At 55.2% G+C, this 13,043-nt stretch overlaps 1 protein-coding gene across 6 annotated transcripts in view; it reads left to right on the forward strand.

Annotated features, from left to right (window-relative positions):
• Nucleotides 1-13,038, forward strand: part of ZNF469 (zinc finger protein 469) — a 243,180-nt gene extending 230,142 nt beyond the window's left edge. For all 6 annotated transcript variants that reach the window (XM_064160089.1, XM_064160091.1, XM_064160090.1 and 3 more), the window contains one exon: nucleotides 13-13,038. In XM_064160089.1, coding sequence (XP_064016159.1) covers nucleotides 200-12,916 — 12,717 coding nt within the window. In that variant the 5' untranslated portion in view covers nucleotides 13-199 and the 3' untranslated portion in view covers nucleotides 12,917-13,038. The remainder of the gene's footprint in view (nucleotides 1-12) is intronic.
• Nucleotides 13,039-13,043: the final 5 nt, after the last annotated feature.

Below are 13,043 nucleotides of genomic sequence, written 5' to 3' on the forward strand. Positions count from 1 at the left end.
TCTCCACTCCAGGTCTGAAACGATGCGGCAGAGCCCCCCTGGTGCTGGGGATCCTGCACTGCCCCAGCCCTGGGGACCTGCTGCCCCTCTCACCACCCCGGTGCCCATCAGTGGGGGACCATGCCCGTGACAGAGGGACAACAGCTCATATCAGGACAGGAAAACGGGGCTTTCTAGGCTCTCCCCCCACCTCGGTATCATGACTGGAGAGACCCAGCATGTTTACACCATCGGCAGTACTGAGGCCGGCCCCAAAGACCCCGACAAGGACTTCGGCTTCGAAGGCTGTGGGGATAAGGACGGGAGGACGCTTGGTGGGGAGGGGGCACCTCCCTTCCCCAGCCCTAAGGACAAGGAGACCCACAGCCAGCGGGAAGCCGTGATCCGGCCCCAGCAAGCGGGGAAGATCGACTTCAAATCCCTCCAGTGCAAATCCAAATTTGGCAACGACTGGGGAGAGGTGCAGGGCAGCCCCCAGTCCCCCCCAGGCAAGGGCCGAGCCCGTGAGCGCAGCCGGCGCTCGGGGAAGGGCGAGCGGGGCCACCACCAGCTCTACCGGCTCAGCATCACCGGCACCCGGCCGAGCCCCACCATCGGCATCGCCTACCCCCAGCAGAAGGTGACCCCCCCAAAGAAACCGGAGGTGAATCACAGCCCCGCAGCCGGCAGCTACCGCTTCCATGCGCCCAGCATCCCCCAGCGTGAGGCTGAGCCCCGGCAAGAAGACCTCGGCTTTGGCCGCTGCTTCCCCGACACCGCCGCCGGCCGTACCTCTGCCAACTATACCTCACAGCCCTCTGGCCCCAAGGGGCAGCCTCCCACTGCCGGCATCCCCCTCAAGAACCCCGGCACCAATGGGCAGCTACATTATCTCGAGTTTCAGGCCAACAGAGCTGACTCCTGGACTTCCCCGGAGAAGAGCTTCACCGGTGCTAGCTATGGAATCTCGGTGCAGAAGGCCAGCTCTTTCCCCGAGGGTGGCAAAGCTGGCACCCATGGTTTGGGGGCTTTGCCATGCCAGTATCCCTTCCAGCTGCTGCACGACTCGGGGAAGGACACATACCGCGGCGATGCCGGGAGCCAGGAGTACGCGGAGAGCTTGGGGCTCGCCGCCGGCACGCTGGCTCACGGCACCTTCTCCTTCCACTCGTCCTCCAGAGAGTGGCAAGACGAGGCACTGAGTGGTGGCTCCTACGAGAGCCTGTCCCCTGAAGGCAGGCTGTACACCTTGCCCATGCCACCACCCCCACCGTTCCTGCACCCGCCACCGCCACCGGCGGCGCCGCACCACGGCCAATTGTCATGCTGCAAGGGCAGGAGCGAGCATCCCAGCGACTCCAATGGTGCTCTCTCGTCGTCTGGTGCTATCGACCAAAATCCAAGCACTTTCCAAGAAAACCCAGCTGTTTTTCCCTCTAGTTTACACTCGCATAGCATGCCAAAGCCAGTCGGTCAGAGGCAAGCCTCAGTGAAAGACAGTGGCCCCAGTCCGCGGCTGCTGGTCCAGAGCAGCCCCCTGAGAAGGAACATGCCACCAAACTCTCTCTCCCAAGTGCACTTTCCGAGCAAAGCCTATTGTGGTTCCCCCACGGGCAGCACCAGCGTGGGATCCATGCCTTTGGAGACCAACATTCCCACTACAGCACCCACCCACCCCAGGCTCGTGCAAGCTTGGGAAGGTGCCACTAAGGCGTTTTCTCTCCTGGACCAGAATTCAGCACCTTATTCAAACCCTGTTGGAAACCAGTTCTCATTCGAGTGCCAGCCTGGCCCCGAGCAGAGGCAGCACAGGCAGAAAAATGCTAGGATGCCTTGGCAGCAAATCCACCTCGCTGCTGCAATGCCCGGTCAAAACAGGCTTGAGCTGTCAAGGCAGATCACCAGCCAGAAGCTCCCCTTCCCACTGGGCACATCGGAGTGGCAGGGGAGTGCAAAAGCCCAGAAAGGACCCTCCATAAGTAACTCTCTGGGGTATAACAGCAAAAAACTCTTGTCAGGAGACAGCATTGGGGTCCAGAGAGGAGACTCCAACTCATCAGGCACCTTCTCTTTTGACAGTGGAAAAGAGCCAGGGTCCCCTGTCTGTGATTCAAGAAGCAAAGCCCTCTTCTACAGCATGGGTCAAGCAGGTCCTCCACCCTCAAGAAGTTCATCAGGCTCAGCGCTGGTCCTGCCATCATCAGCCTTGGTGGCTGCTTCCCCTTGTGAGTCTCCGCTGCCTTCCCCTGTTCCCAACCCCACTTGTGGCAGCACCTGCTCGTCACTGTCCCCCATGTCCAGCAGCCCACTCAATCCTAGCTTTGAAGACAGCCAGATGTCTGCAACACTGACCCCATCTCCCTTCTTCCAGCATCCTTGCCACCTCAAGGACAGCAACAAAACCTTCCACTCCTCCGATGTCCTGAACTCCAGCTCACTTCATTACCACCCTCCAGACACCATCAAGTCCTTCCACTTCCCTCCTGATGCCCTGAAGGATGACAGCCTCCTGAAATGTGCCCCGGCAAGCCCATTCCACAAACCCGGCATGGAAGTGGCCAAAGGATGCTCAGATGGGCCGGATGGGGATCAGCCTCCACCACCCTACTCCTCCCATCACTTGCTTGCCAACTCACTCAGCACCGCTAGCCTGGACCAGCTGGATGTGCTCCTGACCTGCAAGCAGTGCGACCAGAACTACAGCAACCTCTCCTCCTTCCTGCAGCACCGCCAGTTCTGCACCTCCCATCCTGCTCCCCAGGGAGAGGGCAAGGATGTTCCCCGGGCAGACGAGGGGCAGAAAGCTCTCTCCCCAGAGCCCCTCAAACCCCCCAGTCTGGGGCTTTCTTCAGACTCTCATTTCTTGACATTAAACAAGAGCGATGACTTCTTGCTGGATGGGGAGAGCAAAAGCGAGGGCAAGGATGATGCTCTGAAGGGCAACCTCTTCAACGGCCTCACTGCCAGTTCCCTGCCACTCACTGCCTCGGATCTGGACATCGATGATGCCAAGCTGGACAGCCTGATCACTGAAGCCCTCAACGGCCTGGGGTACCAGTCAGACAACCCCGAGATTGACAGCAGCTTCATAGATGTCTTTGCTGATGAGGAGCTGACAGGCATGAAGGCAGCCAGCGGTGGAATGTCCCAAAAGGTGAAGGAAGCCCTGGTTACAGAAGGCAAATCAAAGCAGGCAACAGCAGAGAAGGCAGCAGGACAGCCCAAGTCTGACTATTTTTATGAAGATGACCATGAAAGTGAGGAGCAAGAGAAGAGAGGAACAGGAAAACAGCACCTTCATAATGGGAGGGCAGCAGAGAGGTTGGAAGCCAAGGAGCTGGATGTTGGAGCAGCAGGGGCTCAGAGGATGGGCAGGCTGAGGACAGGCAGGAAGAACAGCATCCCACCAACCATCACCTCTTCCAAGACCACCTCCAGCCAAAAGCATTCCAGGAAGCACAGCCAGGAGCCTCCACTGAAGAGTGAGGTGGAGCTGGCCATTGCCACTAAGAGCTCCAAGCCACTCCGGTTCTCCATGAAGGAGATGAAGAAGAGGAAACCCCGGAGTGGGACATGGAGCAAGGAACTCATTCACAAGATTGTGCAGCAGAAGAACAAGCTCCACAAACTGCAGGTGAAGAGCAGCAAGCAGGCGCAGTTCCCTCAGGTCGCTGAGAGGTCAGTGCCAGATGCCAAAGAGGGCAGGTTTCAGGAGTATGACTACATCTCCGACTCAGATGATGATGATGGGGCAGAGTGCGGCAAGCTCCAGGGCAGGAAGAAGCGTGGCACAGGATTCATCAGGAGGACCAAACGCTGCTTTAGCAAGAAACGCCCAGGGAGAAGTGAGAGAGGCAAAGAGAAAGACCCAGCCTGGAGCTACAGCTGGAAAAGGGATGGTCACAAAAGGGAGATACAGGAGCATGGTGGGGTCCCTAGCCAGGAGGCTGCTGAGAAAGAAGATTGTGCCACCAGAGCCCGAAGACGGAGCAGCCAGTCATCTACTGGCAGCAACCATGGCGGCAGCATGCCCAGCGAGATGGGCACCAGCCCACCCTGTGCTGATGGGACTGGCTCAGGCACTGAGAAGGGAGGCATGCAGAGGAGGAGGAGGTCAGGCAGCCCACCAAGGACTCTGCTCAGCCTTCCAGAAGACAGGAGCCCAAAGAGCCAAAATAGCAAAAAAGACTTTTCTAGGGGGAACAGGCAGTTTGGCACAGCCAGGCCTTTGCTAGTAGGCTCCAGGACATGCCCAGATACTGAACCAGATGTTGCCATGAAGGACTGTGCAAAGGAAGAGCTGTTACCACAGCCCCAAGAAGGGCAGCTGCCTGGCACGACCACCCTGGGCAGGAGCCCTATCAGGGTCTCCTGTAAGGATGGAGCAGAAGAACCCAAAGGAGCAGCAAAGCACATAGGTGAGGCAAGAGAACCCACCCCAGAAGCTCAGGACTCACCTGAACTGACTGTGGTCAACCAGAAACACCAGTTTGCCCCATTCCCAAGCAATGGGCTGAAGTACCATGAAGAAGAGCTAAATGCTCCATCCCATGGTGGCAGCGAAGCTGGGTCTGGCAATGTGAGTGATGCCCTCTCGGAAGCAGGCATCAAATACGTGAAGGCACATGGGCTCTGCGATGGTCAGAAGGACTATCCTGCAGTGGTGACCCCATATGAGGGGGATGCTGTGGGGATGATGCTCGCTGCCAAGACTCCAAATCCATACACCAACACCAACACCACATTTTTTGAACCCAAAGACCTTCCTGATCACTATGATGACAACCTCTTCTCAAAGCCCCCAGCCTTGGGCTCTTCACATGTGAACGATGTGTACTTATGCCGGGATGACATCGGCAGCCACTTCTTTGAGCAGAAGCATGCCAGCATCTCCCCTTACGCCACAGCAGCACCGCAGGACAAGGTCTCCTCTCCGCTCGGATTTGATTCCTCTTCAATCTTTGGAGAGCTTCCTGTCACCGAGTTCGATCCACCGCTGTACGAGAACATTCCTGCCAGCAAGGACAGCTACGTGACAACCTTTGCCTGTCCCGGCAGCTCCCCCAGCAAGCCACTGCCATTTGAGCAACCCTACCCACCCTTCATGCCAGAGAAAGACTGGTCCCTCATGGAGGAAGTGGCGCCAATGCTACCAGAAGACATGGCTCAATTCCACAGCCTTTCAGTGGAGAAGCCACTAGACAAGAAATTCCCTGAGGAAGGAGCTGTCCCCACCAGCCAGCTCTCCCTGCCGCTGACGGACAGGGTCACGGACTATAACGTGACTTTTATGAACAACATCTCGGTTGATGAGCTGGAGATCAAGCAGTTAGTCACAGAGCTGGAAAGTCAACTGCAAACCAGCAAGCTGGATCACGAGGCACCCACCAACCTGCAGAAGCCCCAGCAAGACGCTGCTGCCCACCTGCCAGCACAGGCAGCAGAGCAGTTCCCAGCACTGCCAGCCAAGCAAGAGACAGGCCAGGACGAAGGACTTCTTTTGGCAGACGAACTGGTCAGTCCAGGCCTCTGTGCTGGGGAGAGGCTGAGAGAAAAGCCAACCATCGCGAGTGGCCATGGGGACTATGAGAGACCCAGGGAGCCTTGGCCCAGCCCGGTGAAGCTCAGCTCACTGGAGGTGGGGATGTGCACGCCAGCCCCACTCACCATGGACCAGTTCTGCTCCAAAGATGGTGGTCAGCAGCTCCAAGGTGTTGTGGCTGCTGAGGAAGGTGACCCTGGAAAGACAGAAAATGGATCTTCCTCCAAAAATCTGTCTGGCTCACACACGCTAGACCAAATAGAGACTGCCATCTACACAGATCCTGTGACAAAAAGCCCTCCTGCTGTCACTGACTCTGAGTTCCCCAAAACTCTGGAGGCACCTGAAGCAACCAAAGATCCTCTGTCATCCCTGCCATGCCAACACAATGCTAAGAGCATCCCAGTGCCAGGGAAAGCTGATGAAAGCTTCACTGATGCTACAGAGCCGGAGAAGTTTGATGACCATCATCCAAACCATAAACCTGAATTTGGCTCTCAGCAGGGTTCTACCCCAGCTTTAGATCTTGCCTTTTCACCTCATGTCAAAGAGGTCCCAGATACAGAAGAAAGACACTTAAGTAAGCCTGAGTCACCCAAAAAGGCAAAAAGCACTGTGGACTTCAAAGGGGACGGTGGTGCCTCTGCACTGATGGAAGAAATGGAGGAGAGGAAGAGCCCCACCACCTATCCAGCTCCCAGACCTGGTGACAAAGCCAAGCCAAAAGTGCTTCTCTTTGATGTGTTGAGCCTGCCCAAAGAGAGTGACAGCAGCTCCCAGAAGATGTTGGCATCTCAGGAGACACCTGCCAACCCTCTGCAGCAGCTCCAGCTCTTTGTTGCCCGCACAGTGAAGAGCAACGAGGAGGAGCTGTTGATGCCATGCTTCCCCATGCTGCTTGCTCCCTCTGGCACTGCCCACATCCAGCCAGAGCAGAAAGAGGAGGGCGGAGGTGCCTTGGAAATGGAAAATCTGACACATTGCCCTGCCCAAGGGGAGGGGAACGTCCCCATTGGAAGCAACACAGAAAAGATTGCAGCCCCAGCAAAAGCTGCTGAACTTCTCTCAGGTGGACGTGAGCAGCTGGAGTCCTTTGGTGTGATGGGCTCTTACGGTGCAAAACAATCCACATTCTCCAAGCTGGAGTTACAAACTCACGCAAAGGAGTTGCAGCACTTAGCAAATGAAGAGGTGGAGGTGGGTGACATTAATATCTGTGCAGATGGTGCTTCCCAAGAACAGAATGACCTCCTGTCACTTGAAAACACAGCAGTGACCCTGCTGCTGGGGCAAGGGAAGAAAGTCGGTCAGCTGCTGGAGGAGCAGGAGCAAGAGAAAACCCAAGTGACCTTGGCATTTCAAAACCATCAGAGATCCCTTGTAAGCAGGAGTTCGCTGGAGAGAGAAACCCCCAGCAGCTCAGCAGCAGAGGGTCTGGAAGGGAATCAAGTGGGGCAAGGGACACAATCCCTGCACAGTGCTCCTGCAAGTCCCAGTAGCCCCTCAGGCCACTCCAAGGAGGATCTCCACCAAGAATGCAGCTTGGTGCTGGAGACAAAAGCCAAAACAGTCAATGTGAAGGTTCCCAGAGAAGGAGATGGCAAGAAGCCCCTCAATGGCTGTCATTGCATGGGTGAATCTTCAGTCACCCTGCCCTTGCTAACCAGTTCTTCTCACCCCCAATGCTTGCAAAATGGTGAGGCTGAGGGACAGGAGGTACCCAGCTTCAATACTCAGCTCTCAGATGAGAAGAAATATGATTTATCCCTGCTCAACACATCCAGTTCTTTCATCACAAAGACATGTCCTCCTGAGGTCAACAACCACCCCATCCATCACCCTACTATGAGTACAGGAGAGCCAGGAACATGGAAAAGGGCACCCACCTTTCCTTCCTCACTGCATCACTGCAGGGCCATGCCAAGGGACAAGGATGATCACCATCACCACCCTGATGGCATTTTGGGTAACTACAGACCACCTGAAAGTGAAGGAACGGTGAGACCTTGCAGTCTGATGCATGCTGATGGTCTGGTGGACTCTGATTTGGAGATGGATGGTCCCCAGAAAGCACACAGGGAGGACTGCCCACTTCCTTGCTCACCACCTTTCAACCAAAAGGGTGTGCTGAAGGAGGTACCTGAAAGTGTTGACGCTGTGCTGTCAAGTTCTCACGGTAAAGAAAACCAAGCATGTACCATCATTAGCACCATTCCTTCAGAAGCCCAAGATGACCCAACACAACCCATGACAGATCTTCTGCTGATCAGAGAAAGAGAGGTAAACCTAAACCAAGAGAACAAGCTTGAAAGCTGCTCTGATAATGGAGCTAAGCATCAAGGTGAACCAGAGGTTTTTGCCAGTGGTTTTGTACCTCAGCAGGTGCCAGCAGCTGTTGGCAGAGGTCTTACAAGGACTGGAGATCTTGATCCCGATGAATTAAATGGGCATAGGTTTTCAGAGGCGGCAGAGGTGAGACTTGGTCTTTCCAAAACCACAGAGAGCAGAGAAAAGAGTTTAAAAGGGGAGAAACCCAAAAGCCACGGGGCTGGAGAAGCTGGGAGTTGTGTGTTAAACACTGTGTGCCAAGGAGAGGACACCACACCTAGCAGCACTCCAAACCCTTCCCAAAATGAACCGCACCAAGAAAAGAAGCCAAACAGGCTCCCAGTGACCTGCGACATTTGTTCAGCCACTTTCCGGTCCAAGCCTGGCCTGACCAGGCACAAAGCTGTCAAGCACCAGGTGAAGAATGGTGGCATACCACAGCCCAACAAGACTCCCAGGTCCACCTTGAGTCCTGCAGTCAAGACATCAAAACCAGCCCAAAAGGTGCCCAGGAGGAGCCTGAAGGCTTTGGTCAAAGGCAAAATCTGCAGCTCACAGATGCTGCCCACCAGTGTTGAACATGTGTCCAAGGACATGCACCCAGACCTGGAGAAAGAGCCTAGCACACAGATGCAAGAAGTGGTCCGCAGAGTGCTCAGCGATCTCAGCATCATCTCCTTCGAGATGTCCCAGGAGCTGCACCACACACATGTTCTGCAGAGGGAGATGAAGGCAAAAGGACCACGCTCAGAGACAAGGAGAACAGGCGAGGTGGTGGCTAGGAACTTGGACTCTGGACAACAAGCCAAGAAGGGAGAAAAGGGCAGAAGAAGCCAAAGCAAAGATCCCAGAGAGACACATAACAGTTCTGAGAAGAAGCTAAACAGGAAAGTGAGACGAAGGAAAGCAAAAGTGTTTCCTAGCAGAAATGAGCCCAGTGGTCCATGTGAGGTAGAGAAGAATGCAGGTCCTCCTGTTGCTGTCCTCAGCTCTAGCCTGCCCAAAATCATGGAGGGCTTCTATGAGCCAGGTGGTTGCATCTCCGCAGAAGAGCAAAATATGTCCAGCTCAGCTCAGCACTCTCAAAAAGCTAAAGAGTCTCCTTGTGCAGCTGAGTTTGCAGAGGACCTGGGCAATGATGTGGTGTCTTCAGAGGAGGGGGTCATCAAGGAGTCAGTGACAAGTGTGATCACCTGCCCCAGGGAGGTGGAAGATCCAAACAGAGCTGAAGATACACAGGCTTGCAAAAACTGGGTTAAAGAGTTTGTGAAGCAAGTGGAGAAGGGACTAGGCAAGGTAGACAAAGAGCAGCATCATGGTGTTGACACTGCAGGAGATATGGATACTGAAGCAGGACAAGGTCCCATGGCGGGCAGCAGCACTGGGAACCAGACTGTTGTCCCAGAGGGTCCTGCAGCTCCTGCTGAAGGTGATGCACTGCTGGAAACGTGTGATTCAGAAAGCATAGAGAAGGTGTCCGGACAAGGTGCTCTGCAGACCACAGCAGGGACCAGCAGCTCTCCTGCCGAGCCAAAGCAGTGGGCGAAGGCAGATGTGTCGTCAGGCAGAGAACACTGCACAGAGAGCACAGCTGTCACAGACCTCCAGAGCCTGTTGGATGATGACTCCACGTTCTCCCAGCTGTTCCCTCGGGATGACCAGTTTGTCCGGAGGAGGTGCACTCGCGTGTATGGGAAGCGCAGCAAGAAACCCAAGCCTGTCACCGAGGCGAACCTCCAGCCAGCAGGTGACACTGACCTCTTCACAATCCGATTAGCCTCTGACCTCAGTGAAACCAGCTCCTTCTGCATCACCAGGGAGGACCCTTGTGAATATGAAACCATCTCTGTTGACGATGCCTTAATGCTAAACATGTGTCATGGCAGCAAGGTGAAGAGTGGAGATGCTGCTTCCAGTGAGTCTAAAAGCATTGTGATGGGGTCAGACCAAGAGAAGACTGACCAAGGGAAGGAGGACATTGACTTAGAAGACAACATGCTAACCTTCTTGTGCCAAAACAGCCAAGTGGACAACGGTCCCAGCTTGAACATCTGGGGGAGTCTGGAGAAGGAGGGAGGAAATCTCCCTGCTGAGGACATGTTTGAGCCTCTGATGGACCTTGAGGACGAGCACCCACCCAGAGAAGCAAGCTCCGATCCCCCTGACCTGGCTGAGGAGCCAGGCAATGCTAACGAAGATTCCGACTCCTCTGAATTTCATACCATAGACATCGAGATGCTGAATGCGAAGCTGAAGATGAGAGACATGTGCTTCTTCGGCCCTTGTGAAGATCTGCCTGGCCGTGGTGAGGATGATGCTGTGAGTTTCAAACCTAAGCCGAACCAGCACAGCAAGCACAGAAGTAAGCTCGATGATGGGAAAGCAGGGAAAACCCGTAGTGAGCTGACCATCAAGACCAAGGACAAGCAGTACAAATGCAAAGTCTGTTTCCAGTGGTTCCTGACATTAGGGGAGCTGGACTTCCACAAGCTCTCCCATAACCCTTCCCCGCCACCTACCTGCTACATGTGTGTCCAGCGCAAATTCAGCTCCCGGGAGCAGCTGAGGGACCACCTGAAAGAGAAGCATGCCAAAAACAAAGCTGGTCTGTGGGCTTGTGGGATGTGCCTGAAGGAGATCTCTGACGTCTGGATGTACAACGAGCATCTCCGGGAGCACGCCACCCAGTTTGCTCGCAAGGGGCAAGCACAGAAGTCTGTGATGGGTCTGCCAGCCTGCTTTGCTGAGGACAATGCTGCTGTCACCCACTTCCTCAACACCATCATGAATCGGAAGCCCGGCAGATCCTCCCGGCATGCTGACCCCAGCAGCAAGCCTGTAGTTAGCAGAGAGAGCAAGAGCCCCAGGGAGCTGCCCCTTGAGCAAGAGGCCAAGGCGATGAAGGACCCATTGGAAAGCACTGTCAAGCTGAAGCCACCCGCACCCAGCTCCTCAAAAGCATCCACCAGTCCATCTCCAGAGCACACGGCAAAAAGCGAAGGCACCCCAAAATCTGTCCCCATGCACCCAGACTGCAAGGACCCTTCCAGAGACTGTCATCACTGTGGCAAGCAGTTTCCCAAGCCCTTCAAGCTCCAGCGGCATTTAGTCGTCCACAGTTTACAGAAGATTTACTTGTGCCACAAGTGTCCCATGTTCTACCAGGAGACCAAAGAGCTTCGAAACCACCTCAGCCAGGAGCACGGCGTTGTGGAGGAGCAGGAGATCAAGCACACCACCCTGTACACCTGTGAGCTCTGTGCTGACGTCATGCACGTTATCAAGAAGTCCTTCATCTGCAGCATGTGCAACTACACCTTCTCCAAGAAGGAGCAGTATGATCGGCACATGGAGAAGCACTTGGCAGGAAGCAACAAAACTTTCAAGTTTAGAGGGGTCATGAGGCCTGGTGTTGCTTCCAGAGAGGGCAGGGAGAAGGTGAAAGAGGACAGCGCTCTTCAGGAGGGGATGCCACCAAGCAAGAAAAGGAAGGTTGCTCACCACAGCAGCCTGCTTCCACACAGTTCACCAGTCCACCTGGACCACACTAGTGACCTTCAGCTAGTGGAGGCTGCGAGCCCCAGCCTGCATGCCCCCACTGACTCCTTCCCTACATCTCCTGGTGATCCAGGAGAACCTCAGCCCTCTGTGAAAACAGAAGACCTGGTGGGTGACTTCTCTGATCTCCTGGCAGAGATGGAGAAATCCCAGTTCGAGCCCCTGCCTCCACCACCCTGCCTTTCACCATCCTTGACACAGGCTTCAGCAAGCAGCCCAGAGATCAGCCACATTGCCACCCTGTCTATGGAGGAGCTGGAGAAAGGAGCATTTGATGGGAAAACACTTCCTTTCTTGGACTCACCTGAGTTTGACCTTGCTGGGTTGGCTTGTGATCAGGCCACAGAGCAAAAGCTCTCTCCTCCACACCTGACTGAGAAACGTGGTTACACTGATGCCCAGAACAGAACAAGTGTAGACAATGAAGGCGAATATGTAGCAGATGACTTAGAAAATCCCAGTGCAGCCACCAACGCTATGGACAGGATCCCATTTCTCCACCTCACCAAGAAGGCCTCAGAACTTCCTTCCCTACAAGCAGAGGCTTCTCCAGCCAAGGAAACCCACAGATGGGGCAACACTAGTGCCAGCAATGCATCTTCTTGGGAAGGTGCCTCTAAGGCCACATCTCCAGAAGCTGCACACCAGCCTCTGCCTCTGAAGGACAAGATGGCATCAGCCACGCTGAACAGGGCTGCCAAAGATTCGGTACCACAGAAAAAAACAGCAGGGAGCCAGCCCAGCAGTGAGGCTGCTGCTGGTGTGGGCAGCCCAGGTGGCAGCACCGAGGACAGTCAGCAACTGATCTTGGGGAGGGAGAAAGCCGTGCCTGAGGTGAAGGACAGCAGCACTAACACCAAGGACCAAGGTGGCAACACAAGCAAATCCACCGGTCACCAGCCCAGAGGTGAGGTGGCCAACAACACCGTGAGACACAGCCACGTGGAGCCAAGCAAAGCCACCAGCAAGCTTCACCCCAGAAGGCGGAAAGAGCACAAGTCCCTGAGCCACCGGAGCAGCTCTGGCTCCAGGGAGAACATGGAGGGAGATGGGAAAAAGAAAAAAGCCAGGACCCCATGTCCAGGGAGGAGCGAGAGCACCGCTGAGCTCAAGCACGCCAGCTGGAGCAACGCTGAGGCTTCCGCCCTCTCCCCGGGCAGGAAAGAGACGCACTGCAACAAACTGGCACCCAAGCCCAGAACGGGCACCCAGCTGAAGAAGATGGTCCTGGACACTTACAACCAGAAGAAGGGGGAGCTGCGTCACGCCAACGGGGACGTGAAACGCAGGAAGGCCATTTTGGGGAAGAGCCTCCACCAAGTGTTGGCCAAGGGGCCGGCATCGTCCCCGCGTGGCTCCTTGCACAGCCCGCGTGCCACCCGGGGGGCCAAGCTGGCCGGTTCGGCCAGTTATCGCACCGCCGAGTCCCAGAACAACCTGCTAAGCCAACTCTTTGGGCAAAAATTAACTAGCTTTAAAATTCCTTTAAGAAGAGAGACTTCAGAGTAATTTATGGAAGTGACTTCTGGTGATCCTCAGCTGCTTTCAAAGGGGTTTGCAAGGGAAAGGGAAAAGGGAAGAAAAAAAGCCCTATCAAAGCCTTCAATTCGTTTGTGTAGCATGATTTCTCTGTCTA

This window comes from Pogoniulus pusillus, chromosome 20, assembly GCF_015220805.1.
Source record: "Pogoniulus pusillus isolate bPogPus1 chromosome 20, bPogPus1.pri, whole genome shotgun sequence".
NCBI classification, from domain to species: domain Eukaryota; kingdom Metazoa; phylum Chordata; class Aves; order Piciformes; family Lybiidae; genus Pogoniulus; species Pogoniulus pusillus.